This window comes from Sitophilus oryzae, unplaced genomic scaffold (genome assembly GCF_002938485.1).
Source record: "Sitophilus oryzae breed Bouriz unplaced genomic scaffold, Soryzae_2.0 scaffold_1018_pilon_pilon, whole genome shotgun sequence".
NCBI lineage: Eukaryota > Metazoa > Arthropoda > Insecta > Coleoptera > Curculionidae > Sitophilus > Sitophilus oryzae.
The window spans coordinates 1528581-1547425 of record NW_022145636.1 but is presented as its reverse complement, the minus strand read 5'-3'; the positions used below and the strand labels follow the sequence as shown (position 1 = coordinate 1547425).

The window sequence follows — 18845 nt, the reverse complement described above, 5'->3', positions numbered from 1 at the left end:
TACTTAATATTCTTTCAAATCAGATGGTCATTGTCTTTTAAGCCTTCTTGTAGGTACTGGTTCAAGTAGAGGCTAGAGTAATTAAGTATTAGTATGATCGTGTAGTCTATTGAAATGTTTTTTGCTCCGAGTTTGGATAACTTTTTTGATGTGCGGAATTGACATACATGAAGTCTTCATGTAGAGTATGATTGGAGACATACCATGGTGCGTTTGTTATCATCCAAGAATTTTGGATTGGCTCCTTTGTATTAAAGCTATGTTTGATTTACTAGCGCATCCCCAGAGTTCTACTCCATATTATGTCCAAATAGGTATTATTATCTATACTAATATATAAAATCCTTAAGTGACTGACATATTGATTAATCACGATCCTGATCAAACCACTCAACGTAAGAAGCTCAATTTTGGCATACAGGTTGATTCTAGAAATTCCAGTTCCAAGAGGGTGAAACCACCCCTCAAATATTACAATATTTTAATTTAAAAAACGGCCAAGTTTCCGAAAAAACGCTTACACACGTGTATTTTATTTTGTTTTTTTACATATTTTAAGATTATAAGATATTTTTAAAAATGTATACAGGGTGTTTTGAAAAATCTGATCATTGATTAATCACGATCCTGCTTAAAGCGCTTAACGTAAAAAGCTGATTTTTGGAAAACAGATTGACTTTTAGGGTGTAGAGGTTCGATAAGAAGGGATTTTTCGAAACTCGAAGTCTAAGGGGGTGAAACTATCCCTCAAATATTAAACTATTTTTTAATTTAAAAACCGGTGAGTTCTTCGGAAAAACTCTTAAACACGTATATTTTATTTTGTTGTTTTACATATTTTAAGATTTTTTATAAATTTATACAGGGTGTTTTATAAAATATGACCATTGAGGAATCACGATTCTGCTTAAACTGCTTGACGTTTAAAGCTGATTTTTGGCAAACGGATTGACTGTGGGGTGTAGAGGTTCGATAAGGAGGGGTTTCTCGAATCTCAAATTCCAAGAGGGTCAAAACACCCCTCAAATATTACAATATTTCTTATTTAAAAAACGGTTAGTCTTTCAGGAAAACGCTTGGACAAGCATAATTTATTTCGTTTTTTTACATATTTTGAAATTTTTTAAAAATCATACAGGGTGTTCCATTAGTATATGTATAAAAGAAGTTTATTCTCTAGCGATAGTTTAGATCTTCCTTTAAACCCAAATAAGTTTTTTTATTTTCAAACCTATTTGCTTACGTTTTTACTCTGTGTTTTTTCTTTGTTATTGTTTAAATCTATTAAAAAGGAAGTTATTTTTAATTATTAGTATTATTGAAGTATATAATGATATATACTCATACTATTTACAAAATAAAAAACGTTATTTTTCCTATTGAACGCGTACTAATCAAAAACCCATAAATTATGCATTTGTCGAGTCGAAAGTTTATTAATTAACAAGTTTAAGTATAACTTTGGCCAAACGTGTGGTTACGTTTTTACGAAAACAAATAACTTCGATTCCCCATAATCCACCGCAATTGGATTATATAGAATTAGAATTTAATAAAAGCCAATTGCGAGCTCACTGGGACTTGGAACAAGTATATAAGTGTGTTATTGTAGTTTGTTTGTGTATTTTTTATGATCTACGAGGGTGGTCTGGAAAGTTTCTTATATTACCGTGTATACGGTAACAATCTTGCCAGAAAATCTGCGCAGTGTATTGAAAGTCTTGAAAAAATCTCGAAAATGTTCAACAGAATCTTCAACCAAGTTGTATCTTTGTAAAGACGACTCTGACATCCATATAGCTTTGTGTCAATGACTTTCGCACTGACGTTGGTTTCTATGTAATTTGACAAATAAATAAAGCTGTCTCTTTAGTTGTCAATTTTGAGTCAATATTTTTTAATTCTCTTTCGTGTCGATTGCTGATTGAATTGGAGCAAGAAATGGCTCAAAACGAAATAAGTAAATTACCAACAGATATTCAGGCTGAGGTGATAAACGCCATATCCAAACTACTTCCATTTAAATCCCGAATAACTTATGAAAAGGAATACAAAAATTTTCAAAATTGGAAGCAATTAAAAAACGTGCGAGAAGAAATAAAGTTTTTAACCTATCCTCGCTGTTAAAGTACTATTTTATCTACTATTTTTGATAGATATAAGGCAAGTTTAACAGTTGCTATGGAAAAAATAATCAAAATGTCCTCAAATAAACAAACGAAAATTTTTTCGAACTATTATTTTACAAAATTTTTTTCTTAAATTTGGATATAACTTAAAATTTTTAGAGAAATCGATTATTTCGATGCAGAATTGCAATAGGAAGCAAAGAAGCTTCAGAATTTCCGTATTCAGAACAAATATCTGGAAGACTTTGTGTTTTTTTTTTATTTTTATATATTTTTTGAGTGTTCACTGGTAGACCAGTAACTTTACCAGTAAGAAATAGCCTTTATTATAATTCTGTTTTTTGAAATTTTTCGAACTCTGTTACCGCCATGACGCAACAGCATCCACCCAAACCTAAATCTCTCGGCCGTTACGTCAAACTACTCCATCCCTCTTTTCACGGCCTCCCCCCGCGTATCCATTCCATTGATGGTTTGTGCTCCCCGCCATCCATACTTGTTGCCTTGGGGGAGGGGGGGAGGGCGTCCTCCCATCTATCCAGACGCGACCGGATTTTTTTCTGGAACACAGAGCGTACTGCGTTTTGCCGTGTGCATGTAAACAGCGTGCGATCGATAAGTCCGGGCATATTTCGGCGGTTCTGGAACAAACGGGATGAGTGGGCGAGTCGCAGACACGGTTGCCAGGTTTTTGGAAACACCCTGGATAATTAACGAAAAAAAAATTGACAAAAAAAACGTTTTTTTTTTCAAACGTCACAAAGGTATTAATTTTTACGACTTAATTGACAGTATAAAAAAGTCATTTTAACGCATAGGCATAAAAGTGAAGCACTTTTACGCCAATTTTATATACATTTTTTTTTATTTTTTTATTCTGTGGGAAAGAGAATCTTGCATAAGACACCCAGCACTAATAACAGTAAACTACTGTCCTTAGTGCCGGGTAGTGCCGGATTCTTACCGGCTAAAAAAAAACCCACACTTCCCTAACGCTGATCATGGTGGAAACTGCTTCCGCATTACTTCGCCATGATAGCTGTCTGCTTACTGTCTTCTTATATCATTTTCCTTTTCCTCTAATATTTGTCTTAGTATCCCTGCAGTTAGTTTCCACATTTCCTCTGTCCCAGTGAGGCATTTCATCATATTTTCCGTATTGAAAACTGAGCCGGTATGAGTTTTATAATCATTACGAATGTAGTCCCATCTCGTACATCTAAACAGTGTATGTTCTGCGTCATCACTATTTCCACAGTAGTTGCAACTATCTGAGTCCGGTTTCTTTCTTTCCGTTAGATACTTCATAAAGCAACCATGTCCCGATAGAGCTTGCGTGACAAAGTAATCAGTCTCTCCGTATGGCCTGGATATCCATTGCCTAATATCACGAATCAAATTATATGTCCATCTTCCTTTTGTTCCTCTCACCCATCTTTCCTGCCACTTGTTGAGTAGGTCCCCTCTTGCGATTTGCTTCTGTACTCCATTGTAAATTTCCTTTCTTTCCTCTATTAATAGGTCTATGGGTGGGACGCCTGCTATTACGCCTACTGCCTCTGTAGAAGTTGTTCTGTAGGCACTTGCAATTCTGATAAAAGTAAGTCTTTGGATCCCGCGAGTTTTTTTGTTCTGCTTTTATTACTCGTTACGGTGTGCCAGAATGGAGCCGCATAGAGTATTTGAGAGTGTATTACGCTACCTAATATTTTTCTTTTGGAGGATCTTGGTCCACCATGTTTGGCATGATGCAAGACTTTTTTAATTGCTGTTAGTGTTTTTCCAGATTTCTGTATAGTTCGAATTATGTGTTCCGTAAATTTTAATTTAGGGTCCAGCCATACTCCTAGGTATTTGATAGCTTTTGATGGAATAATATCCACGCTCTCTATAGAAAAGCTTATTGGCTTCACCTTTCGTTTTGTTGTTAATATTATTGCCTCTGTTTTCTGTGGTGCAAGTTTAAGCAATTTGCTTTCCATCCAGTTTGAAATTCGTTGAAGGCCGGTATTTGCTTTGTTCATGAGAATTTTTTCATCCTTCTCCACTATTGTCATGGCTATATCATCGGCAAAACCGATTAAAGATATTCCGACCGGCATTTCCATTCTGAGTAGGCTATCATATAAGATATTCCACAATGTGGGTCCAAGTATGGAATCTTGGGGTACACCACTGCTCAAGGGTATTTCTTGGGTCTCACCTTCCGCTTCTATAATAAGTTTCCTATCCTTAAGGCTATAATAAGTTTCCTATCCTAATTTTATATACATAGAACCCCCATTTTATATACATAGAATACCAATTTTCATCCAAATATTGACTTTACTTCAGAAATTATTTGGAAAAAATCGAAATAAAAATGAAACTTCTACACCCTGTATCTCGGAATCTAAGCATTTTAGGACATACATTTTTTCGTACTTTTTTACTTATTTTTATCTGCAGAATATGCTGCCAAAGTTTCCGGAATACTGTTCGGACCACCCTATATATATTCTTCTACTATTTATACTACTTCAGCTATCCTTCTACTATTATCTACTATTTCCACACCTTGTATATTGCTTTAAAAATACAAAACGCAATAAAAAATGTATGTTCAACTTCTCATTAACGCTTCCTACCTTAATTTTTCTCTTTCATCTCTAATTTTGCAAAACATCGTCCAACAAGAATAAGTATCTTTTAAACCAAAATTGCCGTAAATAATCTTTCCTTTCCTCCGGCACAAAAGAAACGCTTTGATTCTATCACGAATCTATTTTTATCCCCGAAACATTTAATATTCGGCGCCAACACCATCTGGCAACACGGCCGTCGCCCACGCCGCGTTCATTCATGCCGCCCCCGCCATAGTAATGACGTCACGGCGAATCTCGTCTCCGGGCAACCTCCCCCACAGACTAAATATCTCTGGCACACCGGACCAGCGACTACTAGATCTGTTTGAATCTTTCGCGTCATCATGGGCAACCCCAACGCAACAACTGAAGCTCGCAATGCTTCAGATAATAATAATGGTTCGAAAGATTTGAAAGATGGTGTTTTGTTTCAGTGCGACATCGGAGATGACTGCTCGGAAGACCAGGTGGACTTGGAAAGCTGCACTAGGTTGAGGAGCGAGGAGGAGACGCAGGCACGGTTGGCGGTGTTGTCCTATGAGCAGATCTGCCGGCTCAATGACGTCATGGACGAGACGGTGAGTGTTATTTTTGGTACTGTTTGTTTATTAATCTAGCAAAATAAGACACTAATTCACTACAATACACCAAAACACTTTACTTACTACACTGATCGCGAGTTTCGCTCATCATGTTAGCATCATCAGCAGATGCTTAAAACTAAACTAATAATATTTATATTAAGAATTAAACAATAATATATATATCGTAGTCTCATAGTCTCGACAGGATTACAGGATCCCAATTAATAGACCGTTATAAATAATAAAGAAATACATAGTATAGTTTAAACAAAGAAAAATTCGCTTTAAACGAATTACCCAGTACCTAATATAAAAATACGCCAAAAACTATATGATCGATCTTGTAATGGTGGCAGCAGGTTAACTAGGGTAGCTGTATAGATTAAGAAATAGCTACGAATTGAGCGTTTATACAGGGCGAGTTTTAAATAAGTGCAAATATTTCTGGAGAGGTATATTTGGACCTTAGTAACACGTCTACGAGGATTTTTTTCGCAAAAAAGATGTTGAAAATCGTGCATTTTCTTTTAATTTTTCCTGTATATTTTAGAAAACTTTTTAGAACTGTCTACCCGTCTGTGATTTGAGAATAGTTCAAGAGTTAGCAATGTTAATATTTAGAAATATATATTGTCAAGAAAAATGGCGCATCCGCCAGAAATTAAAAATGTATTACTGGTTGCCTGCACAACCGCAACGTATCCGCCAGAAATTAAAAGACTTTTTCAGGCGCCATCTTTTAGTCAAGTCGAGAAGTAAGGGAATCAGACAATAGAATTGTCTGGTATGAAGAAGTACGCTTTCCGAGAATTGGGGAAATTTCGAGAAGCAGTCAATAGAGTATATAAGCCGGAGCCATCGACAACTGAGACAGTTTTTGAAATTTGAATATACCGCGTGGAAATTGAAAATCGGACAATTTGGTGAAGGAATCTTATAAATAGTTAGTTTGTTGTGTGTTATAAGTTAGTAATTGTGTATAAAGTGAGAAAATAAATTCGTTAAGTATTTTATCGTGAGTTTAAATTAGTGGACCCACGGAATCCGTAACAATTGGTGTCGGAAGTGCGATTCAAGAGGATTTTAAAAGAAATTAAGTGGATTGGAAGATTTTTAGACCGAATTAGAGTATTTTTATGGTTGGTACAAAGGGAGCAAGCGAAGAAAATGGAGGAAGTAAGCAAATTATTGGGCGATTTTATGGAAAATATGAGAAGAGAGAAGGCAGAAGAACAAGAAAGGCTACGTAGAGAACGAGAAGAAGAGCGAGCCCGATTAGAAAGAGAGAAAGAAGAGGAACAATGCCACCTTTTGAAAATACTTATGGAAAATCAAGAAAAAATCTTAGAAGGTTTAGAAGCGCGTCAAAAGAAAGAAAAACAAGAAGAACAGGACCGGCTTGAGAAAATTTTCGAGATTTGAAATTCCAACAACAACAAGATAAACAGGAAGAACAGGACCGGCTTGAAAAATTTTCCAAGATTTGAAAATTCAACGACAACAAGACAAAGAAGAAGAACAGGACCGGCTTGAGAAAATTTTAGGCAATTTAGAAATTCGTCAGAAGAATGAATGGAGGGAAATTTTAGAAGATATAGAAACGCGCCGCCAGAAAGAAAGACAAGAAGATCAGGACCGTCTTAAGAAAACTTTGGAAAATCAGGAATTTCGACTACAGAAGAATTTTGAAGACCTGGAAAACGGCAGGAAAATCAACTTCAAGAAACCGTAGAAGATCTTGAGGAACGCCTTCAGCAGAAGATAGAAAGATTGGAGATGGACCTACAGAAGACCAAGGCACAAGTAAGAACACCTGGCGTTATGGAACTGCGAACCTCAAGGCCCCGACCTACGATGGACAAACCACCTGGACGATGTACCACCGCCAGTTTGAAGCAGCGGCTGCTGCCAATGGATGGACTGACCAGGAGAAAGCAGCGGCACTTGTCATCGCGCTGCGTGGCCCTGCCCTGGAACTCCTGCAAACTATTCCTGCAGCCCAACAGCAGGAATATCAAACTTTGGTCGCTGCACTGGACAGAAGATATGGCGACCAACATCGACGCCAACTTTACCAGGCACAGATCAAGACACGCCTGCAGAGGTCCGGAGAGAGTCTGCAGGAATTTGAAGCAGACTTACGTCGGCTGGTACACCTGGCATATCCAGAAGCACCGGAAGGATTTAGGGAGGAACTCGCTGCTCAGTGCTTTATCAGCGGACTGAGGGACAACGAATTACAGAGGGCGCTGCAAATATCCCGATTTTCCACCAGCAGCGAAGCACTGGTCAGGGCGCTGGAAATCGAAGCTGCCTTTAGCGCCATCCCTAGGCCGAAGATAAGATCGGTAACGGTCGAGGAACAGCCCGAAAGCACTCACAGAGGTTTGGAGGAGATGTGTAAGAAAGTCGACAAACTATGTGAGCTACTAATAAACAAGGGAGTCAACAACACCCAGACAGAGAACCAGAGAAGATTCCAGGACATAAGGTGCTTTAGATGTGGCAGGAATGGCCACATCAAACGGGATTGCCGCGTTCAAATGCGATCCCGTTCACCATCCAGAGAACGTAGGCACCAGGAAAACTAAAATCAGTCAATACTAAGGGGCGAGTATTGACTGGGGAGAACAGAGCCCCCAGGATTTTTTCCATTAGAAGTCTAGGAAGAACCGCTGACAGTTTGGTGATCGACGGGAAAGTCAATGGAAAGGGAATCCGAATGACAGTGGACACTGGCGCTATGGTATCGTTGGTGCGGGCTAACTCAGTGCAAGGATTGAAGCTGATGCCTCTGAGAAGAAGAGTGTGTTTACGTACAGTTACGGGGGAAATGGCCGTTGTACGGGGAGAGGCTATCGTCGAACTGAAGTTAGGAAATTTGAAGTTCCAGCATAGCGTTTTAGTGGCAGATATTGAAGATGACTTCATCTTGGGCATGGATGTGATTCGTCAACATGGATTTTCGTTCGATCACCAGAGAAATATCCTGAATATCGGAAATGAAGAGTTTATGTTATCTCCAGACGAGGGACCAGGAAGAATGGATGTAAGATCAGCGGAAACTGTGGTGATACCTGGTAATACCGAGAAGATCGTATTCGGTAAAGTGGAGAAAATCGCTGGGTGCTGTGTTGGACTGGTACAAAGTAGCGACAAGAAACAAGATAGGTACTTAGTAGGAAAATCATTGATGAACACCGACAAGAATGTACCGATCAGAATTGCGAATGTTTTCCCGAATTGTGTCAAGATCCAAAAAGGTGACAAGATAGCCATCTCAGCGAACCTGTAAGAAGTGTTACCCGATGTGATGAAGTGTCGTCAGCTGTTACACAAAAGGCATCCCAAGAAACACTAAAACATCTAGAGCAGCCATGGGATCACCTAACATCTGAGGAGAAACAGAAGGCTAAGGAGTTCCTGCTAAAGCATGGCAGTATTTTTGAGAAGAACAACAGTGGAAGAACGGATTTTGTGAAGCACCGGATTAATACTGGTCATGCTCAGCCGATTCGACAACGTCCTAGAAGAGTTCCCCTTTCCAAACAACAAGAAATGGAGACAATGGTAGATAAGATGTTAGAAGAGGGAGTAATCGAAGAATCATCAAGTCCATGGTCATCTCCCGTTGTTTTGGTGACGAAGAAAGATGGTAGTACACGATTCTGCGTGGACTATAGGAAGCTCAATGACGTCACTAAGAAAGATAGCTACCCACTGCCACGTATAGATGATACATTAACAACTCTGGCAGGTTCGTGCTGGTTCTCCACTCTCGACTTAAAGAGTGGATACTGGCAAGTTGGTCTGGACGAGGACGATAAAGAAAAAGACGGCTTTTTCTACAGGAAGCGGCCTATACCAATTCAAGGTTATGCCATTTGGATTATGCAATGCTCCAGCCACTTTCGAACTCTCATGGAGGTGGTGTTAAGAGGATTAACTTGGAAAACGTGCTTGGTTTACCTCGACGATGTATTGGTTATGGGAAGAACTTTTGAAGAGCATTTGCGAAATTTAGAAGATGTCTTCGGCCGCATACGGAATGCTCACCTGTACTTGAACCCGAAGAAGTGTAGTTTATTCCAGCGACAAGTGGAATTCTTGGGTCATGTAGTCTCAGCAGACGGAATTTACACCGACCAGAAGAAAATCGCTGCAATCAAGGATTGGCCTAAACCTCGCGACAAACATGAACTTAGAAGTTTTCTGGGTTTATGCACATATTACAGAAGATTTGTCAAGGGATTTGCCAACATAGCTGCACCTTTACATAAACTTACAGGTGATGAAGTCGGCTACGAATGGAACACCGATTGTGATGTAGCCTTTGAAAGACTTAAAGCGGCTTTATGTTCAAGTCCTATTTTAGCCTACCCACAACAACAAGGAAGGTATATCCTGGATACCGACGCCAGCAACATCGGCATCGGTGCAGTGCTATCACAAGTGCAAGATGGCGAAGAACGAGTGATAGAATATTACAGTCGAGTTCTATCCAAACCAGAAAGGAATTACTGCGTTACCCGGAAGGAGCTGCTAGCAATTGTAAAGGCAGTTGATCATTTTCATAAATATCTGTACGGCCAAGAATTTTTAATTAGGACAGATCATGCGGCTCTCAAGTGGCTTATGGAGATGAAACAACCTGAAGGTCAAATAGCACGATGGCTCGAGAAGCTCCAACAGTATCACTTTACCATCCAACATCGTGCTGGAAAAATGCATGGTAACGCAGACGGTTTATCCAGAAGACCCTGTCAAACCGATTGTAAGCACTGCTGTAAAACGGAACAACGTGAAGGCACTGTCATGATAAGGAGTTTAAACTTGGAACCGATGAACAGTGGACGACGACACAATTGAGGAAAGATCAAATGGAAGATCCAGACATCGGAGCAATACTACGGCTCAAGGAAGGTAACGGCGAGAGACCACCGTGGCAGGATATTGCGGACAGAGGGCTCGTTTTCAAAGCTCTCTGGGCTCAGTGGAATTCACTGGTTATTGAGAATGGATTGTTAAAGCGCACATGGGAAAGTGCGGATGGCAGCACAGTAACAACTCAGTTACTGGTACCAAGGAAGAAAGTTACCCAGGTATTGGAAGAAATTCACGGTGGTAAAACTGGAGCCCATCTTGGGGTAAACAAGACCTTGAGCAAGCTGAGAGATCGCTTTTACTGGGTGGATTATTGCGAAGATGTCAAGAAATGGTGTCGACAATGTAAAATTTGTGCAGCCAGCCAAGGACCAAGCACTCGATCTAGGGGAAAAATGAAACAATATAACGTTGGACTGCCATTCGAAAGAATCGCTGTTGACATTGCAGGCCCATTCCCTGAAACGCACAAGGGCAACAAGTACGTTTTAGTGGCGATGGATTATTTCAGTAAATGGCCAGAAGTTTTTGCCATTCCAAACCAAGAAGCATCGACTGTAGCTGAAGTATTAGTCAATAATGTCTTCAGTAGATTTGGAATTCCTTTAGAGCTTCACACTGACCAAGGAAGGAACTTCGAGTCAAGACTGTTCCAGAAGATGTGTGATCTGCTTGGTATTCACAAGACTAGGACAACAGCTTTACATCCGCAGTCTGATGGGATGGTCGAGAGATTCAATAAGACCATTGAAGAACATCTCTCGAAAATGGTGGATGAACATCAAAGAGATTGGGATCAGCATATACCACTATTCCTAATGGCATATAGAAGTGCAGTTCACAACACCACCGGACTTTCACCATCGAAGATTTTATTTGGTCGAGAATTACGGTTGCCTTGTGACTTGGTGTTCGGATCACCAGACGACAGCACCACGAACGTAGAGGACTACGCGGATGAACTGAAGGAAAGGTTATTGGGAATTCATAAGGCCGTGAGAAGTAAGATTACGCTAGCCAGTGACCGGATGAAAGCTCGTTACGACCTCAGAGCTAATTCTACGGGATTTCAACAGGACGATATGGTATGGTTATATAACCCACAGCGCAAGAAAGGGAGGTCCCCAAAGTTAACTCCAGCATGGGAAGGTCCTTATACAGTCATCAAGAGGATAAATGATGTTGTGTACCGGATTCAACGCAGCCCTAGAAGTAAGATGAAAGTAGTTCATCTGGATCGATTGAAGAGATATCAGACAGGAAACCTTGATCGGGACGATCAAATTTGAGAAGGGGCAATGTCAAGAAAAATGGCGCATCCGCCAGAAATTAAAAATGTATTACTGGTTGCCTGCACAACCGCAACGTATCCGCCAGAAATTAAAAGACTTTTTCAGGCGCCATCTTTTAGTCAAGTCGAGAAGTAAGGGAATCAGACAATAGAATTGTCTGGTATGAAGAAGTACGCTTTCCGAGAATTGGGGAAATTTCGAGAAGCAGTCAATAGAGTATATAAGCCGGAGCCATCGACAACTGAGACAGTTTTTGAAATTTGAATATACCGCGTGGAAATTGAAAATCGGACAATTTGGTGAAGGAATCTTATAAATAGTTAGTTTGTTGTGTGTTATAAGTTAGTAATTGTGTATAAAGTGAGAAAATAAATTCGTTAAGTATTTTATCGTGAGTTTAAATTAGTGGACCCACGGAATCCGTAAAATATGATATTTATAAAAAAAACGATAATGTAAACGACGAACAAGAATTCCTAAACAACATTTTTTATTACCTCCACTGTAAACTCTCTAAATCCACCCCCGTAGCAAATATACAGGGTGGTTCTTAAATAAGTGCAAATATTTTCAGGCCTGTTAGATCTCGACAAAAGAAACATATTTTCTCTTTACCGTTTTTGAAAGACGTCCAAAAAAACCGAAATATTTTATTTTGAAAAATTACAAAAAATTGATTTTTCGCTTAAATTTTGAAAACCCCTTGATCTTTTCTGGGTTAACTTTCTTGTAAATTTAATCTACTATCTCTGTTACCATATTATTAAGACATCCTGTTTTTTGACTAAAAATTATAAAAAAATTCCTAATTTAAAAAAAAAATAGTGAAAAAAAATTCATAGACGTGTTTCTGGGGTTGAAATACTAATTAAAAATTAATAATATAAGACTCACCCTGTATATCGGGACCGTGTAGTTAGACGGTTAGTTTTAAGAAACTCTTGAAAAAGCCGAAGCATATTATGTAGAGAGATAAAGTTACTTTCATTAAATTTGATACATCCTAAAACGCGTTTTATTAAAATACTTCATACTAATATAGCACTCTTTTATAAATCTATATTGACTCCAAAAATAGTGGACAAATCAATTGCTGTACTCTATATTATCTGAAGACTTTGCCAGAGATCCCAAAACACTATTTTTTCCTTGGCGTCAGTTTAATAGTCTATTACGCTGTACTGTTCGGGTCGTTCTCAGGGGTCGGGTAAAGCGGGTGGTGGCCGAATTAAACCAAGCATAAGGAATATTTTGTTGATCCTTGACCATCAAAATCTTAAAAATAGAGAAGTTGTCTAAAAATTTACTAAAATACGTATACAGTATAATCCTTTATCTTTAATTTCCTTCTTCATTTGTGTAAAAATACCTAGCAGTTTTACTAGACTTGCTACTTTTTCGGACTCTTAACGATATGCGTTATTGCTTCTTTCCAGGTGAGCATCCACGGCAGAGGCAACTTCCCCACCCTGGAAGTGCGGCTCCGGGACCTTGTCGAAATCGTCAAGGACAAACTGGAGAGCGAACCCAACTCTGGAGGCGCGGGCATGCGCGTCAGGGACATCCGACTGAACGGAGGAGCCGCCTCCCATGTCCTCGCAGCAGGCCAGGACCAGCCCTACAACGACGTCGACTTGATTTTCGGCGTGGAACTCACCACACCCCGCAACTTTGACCGAGTCAAGGCGGCCGTGCTCAGCTCTCTCTACGACATGCTCCCAGATGGCGTCAGTAGAAAACGTATTTCAACCTGTAGTCTCAAGGAAGCCTACGTCAGTAAAATGGTGAAAGTTAACAGCGCATCAGATACAGGAGATCGCTGGTCATTGATCTCGCTAGGATGCGCTAGAGGACGAGGAGTCGAACTTAAATTCGTGGATAGAATGAGGAGACAGTTTGAGTTCAGCGTAGACTCGTTCCAGATAGTTCTAGATTCCTTATTACTGTTCTATCGGTGTTCTGGGACTGGTGAAGGTCCACCACCGATTACAGAGAACTTTTATCCTACCGTGGTGGGTGAGTCGGTGTTCGGGGATTTCCAGGAGGCGTTGCATCACCTGCAGAGGCGGCTGATCTCTACGCGCAGGCCCGAGGAGATACGTGGAGGTGGATTGTTGAAGTATTGTAACTTGTTGGTGAAGAACTACAGGCCGGCGCATCCTGATTATATCAGATCTCTAGAAAGGTAAGTCGCTGAGAAAGCTTGAAGTTTTTTTAAAAATATCTTTGTACAATATAGTCTGTCCAAAGATTTAGGGAAAATTTCGACAGATGACTTCGAAAAAACGACAGAAAATGTGATTTACCTTTTAATTAAAATGACATAATACACATAATGTACCTAAATTCAATACATATATTACTACATTGTGTGGATCTCGATTTTTGCTTACAATTGAAGGAAGAACCGAAATATGCAATAATATACAGGGGGTTTCCATTTAAAAAATGAAACTTTGATCTCGCTAGGATGCTGTATACTTAAATTTGTCCGCTAAAAGATATTTAAAAACCTTATAACTTTCATATTTAACTTTTTGCGGTACCTCTTATATTTTACCTAATAATCGACCGTTCCCATATATATCAGCGACCCTGTATAGTCAATTAGACGTAGAAGTTGGTCAGATCAGCTAGGTTTTATAATAAAATGTTTAGAAACGATAAAATACGTGAGAAGAAAAAGTGTCTCATAAACCATCAAATTGTGAATAATTGCCAAAACGGCGTTTTATTTGGACAGAAAATCAAACTGGATCTCTTTGTCATAATTTTGCCTCTTTTGTATCTCTTAAGCTTTATATGGATGACCTCAAAATACTCGAAATTAGTGGCTTCAATTATACTTTAATAAACTTTTTATATCTCACCACAATTTCTCTTGACGGGTGATAATCAAAGGCCAAAATGACATTACTCCAAATTTTGAAGCATAATTAGTGGCGAAAGTTAAAAGTTTTGTACTACACACTATCCGAAATCCCTAGAATTTAGAGACCCTATATATTTATGTTTAGTAATCTATTCCTTCGTTTCCAGGTACATGTGCTCGCGCTTCTTCATCGACTTCCCCGACGTGGGCCAGCAACGCGTCAAACTCGAAACGTACCTGTGGAACCACTTCGGCAGCGGCCCCGAAGAGGCCTCCCTCCGCCACAGCTTCCTCCTTCTGCTGCACGACGTCGTGGCGCAGAGCACCGTGTGCCTGATGGGACACGAGCGACGCCAAACCCTACAGCTCATCAAGGGCCTCGCCTGGCAGGTGCTGTACCAGGATCAGCAGCAACAGCGACTGGTGGCAGCTGCACAAGTACCGGCAGCGCCGCCGCTGGTCATCGCCAACGGGGTTCTGTACGCGCCGATCGTGGGCATGGGATCCCCCGGCGGTCCGTGCCAGTTCTGTGCCTGCGGCTCCACCTGGATGACGTGTTGTAGCACGTGACCGGTAGCTCTGGATCGGCGGTGCCTGGATAATGTAAATTAACGCGGATACTGGAGAGTCGTAAGTGTTCTGCTGTACTGTCAACGTATCGCGGATTATCGTCTCAATCGTATGCGAACATAGTATTTATAATACAATGATATTGTCCTATGTTCTCTCTCAAATTGCATGAAATAATTGCATTGAAATCTACGTTATTCGTCCTCTATTCTAAATATTATGCACTCTCTTATTTTTAATATGAACATAGGATTAATGCTATTCTTCTGTTTTCTCTCAAATTAAACCAAATTCTTGCATTTAAATCTACGTTATTCGTTCTCTATTCTAAATATTCTACACTCTCTTATTTTTATTATGAACATAGGATTTATAATACAGTTATATTCGTCTATGTTCTCTCTCAATTTAAACGAAATTCTTGCGTTGAAATCTGCGTTATTTGTTCTCTATTCTAAATATTCTACACTCTTTTATTTTTAATATGAACATAGGATTTGTAAAACAATATTTTCCTATGTTCTCTTTTAAATTAACCAAAATTCTTGCATTGAAATCTATGTTATTCGTTCTTTATTCTAAATATTCTCCACTTTCTTTTTTTTAATATGAACATAGGATTCATAATATAGTGATACATATTCTCCTATGTTTTCTCTAAAATTAAACACAATGCTTGCACTGGAATCTACGTTATTCGTTCTTTCTTCTAAATACTTTCATTCTATTTGTGACTCTATTATTTTAGATGTGAACATAGGATATACCATACAATGATATTTCCATATGTTCAATTTTAGATTGGACAAGAATCTTTGCATTGGAATTTATTAATTTTTATTCCGAGTAGGTTATTTATTAAAATTTTATTATTTTAAATCTGAACATAGGTTATCTTGCATTATATTGACCTATGTTCAGTTTGACTTGGCTGTATTATTATTTGATCAGTCAGCCAACAAAGTGAATATTAGTTATGTTTCTATATTGGAATATTGTGTGAAGTATTACCTTGAAGTAAGCCATCTAGTAATACTCCAATATATTTATTCTTTTATGTCAAAAGGGAACATAGGAACTGCAAAAGTAATAGTAATAGTATTTTCTGTAGGATAAGCCTATCTTTACAGTTCTAAATGTTCTAATAAATGTTTTACTTTTCAATCTTGAGCCAAGAGAACATAGTAGACACAATAATATCATTCAAATCTATGTTCGCTGTTAATTTCTTTTAATGAAACTTTTGTATTTTCTCGAACAGTGTAAGTTCAACTATTTACTCTTATGAATGATTTATTTATTTAAGGGAACATAGGAGATACAGGGGTGTTGTGTAAGAATCCTATGTTCTGCTTACAAAATACGAAAAATAGATTGAAAAATAACCGTATTTTAACGAAAAAAAACGAAAAGAAATTATCTTCGACATGTTGACAGCACAGCTATTTTTCCAATCTTACGTCTTAGTGGTATCCCTGTTAGGTTATGTCTTCTGGGAGGTCCGAAATAGCGAACACCCTTACGCCGCACGCCGGCGTGGCTGTGAAACACGAATCGTTTTCTTGATCGTTCGGTTGTGTGTCCCATATTTTGAGATTAGGAGAGATCTTATCTTCGTTTGTTGTCGCTCAATTCTGCCGGGGATCCCCTAGTTTTGCCCCTCGCATGCCACGATTATGACCACGACAATCCAACAGAGGGGAGGTAAAGTGTGTACGGAAGGGGATCCCTAAGGATTTGCCGTTCTGTAGGCTTAAGGTTAAGGACTCTAGCTCTATTATTATTATTATTAATTAATTATTATATTAATTATGATTATTATCATCATTCTTATTACTATTATTAGAGGTTTTCGTTCTTAGGCGGAATCACCGATTTTTTGAAAAAAGGTTTTGTTGGATGTATTTTTATTTAGAGTGTGATAATTGTGAACATAGGATTGGTAATAATATTATCAAACCTATGTTCACTATTTTATATATCTTCATAAATTTGTTAAACATATTTTTAAACGGATTATATTTAAAGTGTTTGTTTTAATTGTGAACATAGGATTATAAGTTTAAAAAATCCTATGTTCAATGTGTCCCTTTTTAGATTTATCAAAATAATACACTTGAGAATATTTGAATATGTTGACTCTTCCATATTAAAAGTGAACATAGGAGAGCAGCATAGTTTGACAGTTTCAATTTCTTTTTTACTGTCTAATTTAAAAATTATTAGGTTTTGAATAAAAAAATATGAATTCGAAGAAAACATTTAAATCAATTCAACTCTGTTATTAAAAGAATTAATAATCTAATTATTTGTAACATTTTCTAAATATAATTTGATTTGCCTAGATTTAGGAACAAACCTCAAAATCTGGCATTATTCTAGAAAATTTCGAAATAAAAAACACTACAATAGCTTAAAACAGCGGATTGTGATAGATAATTGAAATTTTCTATATTTAATTTTTTACCTAAATTTAGGGAAAAAAACAAAACCTGGCAACATTGTCCCAAATTATGGTGAGCAAAAAAAAAGGTTTTAACTAGGATTTATATAGATCAACAAAAAATAGAGAGCATTTATGAAATATTAAATATAATTAATAATTCTTTTTGTAACCTACTTTTGTATTTCGGTATATTTCGAGTTAATTTTTTTTTGTATGGCATCTAGTTTGTTCGACGTTAAATAAAATATAGTTTGAAATCAATAACAAGTTATATGGAAATACGTATCAAAAAAACTGTATCAAAATTTCGGTGATTTTAGCCCAGAAAGAAACTACTATCGTTATTGTATCAGATACGGATTCTATATTTTCATCGAGATATATAATGAAATAAATAATTAACTAAGGGGGACCCGAGTGCTGACCTGTATATTTTTATCGTCACCTGGCACTCGTCCTCAGTATCCTAGTTACGGTAAACATTGTAAAGTCTACATAAAAATAAATAAAACTGTGGAAAACGCTAGATATCTAAGCGTTTTATTGACCTTTAATAAGCTCCTATCATTTTATAATCATTAATCTCACACCACAGAATCCGTATGTTTATACAGGATGTCTCATTTTTTTATAGATAAACTTTGAGAACTTGTAGAATTTTTTTAGACAGAAGTTATAAAAACAAGTTTATGTACATATTGGTCACAAATATGATTAGATTTGAAAGTACGTAAATAAAAGATTATTATCTTGAATATCGCTGAGACTACTTGAACTATTTTGTGCTAAAAATAACTGAAGTAGTTTTGATGACATTTGAAAATAAGACTATTTTTAAAGTCTCATATTTTAATATTATTGTGTATTTTGACTTTATAATTATCTTACAAAGTTCTAATGATTTTTATAGTTTTTCGGAAAAAAAATGGGAGATACTGTATATATTCCAGACATTTTGAAATACGTTTTATATACAGGGTGAGTCTTAAGTAAGTGCAAATATTTTTAGGAGTAGCATATTTCGACACCAGAAACAAGTCTATGAGGTTTTTTTCGCGAAATTTTTTTAAAAAATACTGGATTTTTTTTTAATTTTCACTTAAAAAACAAAATTTCTTGATAATATACAACATAGATAGTGGATTAAATTTACAAGAAAGAAAACCCAGGAAGAATCCAGTGGTTCTCAAAATTTAAGCAAAAAAACTTTTTTTTTAATTTTCAAAGTAAAAACTCGGTTATTTTGGAGTTATTTTAAAAACGTTAAAAAGAAATTATGTTTTTTTCGAGACGTACTAGCCCTGAAAATATTTGCACTTATTTAAGACTCATCCTGTATTATAACAATTTATTGGCTAAATATTACTTCTATTAAGAATTAAAATATTTTATAGTTTAGGTATTTGATAAAATATTTTTATTTTTAATCTTTGTGGTTTGGTCA

The 18845-nt window shown here is 37.4% G+C and overlaps 1 protein-coding gene across 1 annotated transcript in view; it reads left to right on the top strand.

Moving 5' to 3' along the window:
* The window catches only part of LOC115874895 (terminal nucleotidyltransferase 5C), a 56076-nt gene extending 38147 nt beyond the window's left edge, over positions 1-17929 (top strand). The window contains exons 2-4 of the mRNA XM_030890196.1: positions 5188-5331; positions 12950-13698; positions 14553-17929. Coding sequence (XP_030746056.1) covers positions 5188-5331; positions 12950-13698; positions 14553-14955 — 1296 coding nt within the window. The 3' untranslated portion in view covers positions 14956-17929. The remainder of the gene's footprint in view (positions 1-5187; positions 5332-12949; positions 13699-14552) is intronic.
* Positions 17930-18845: the final 916 nt, after the last annotated feature.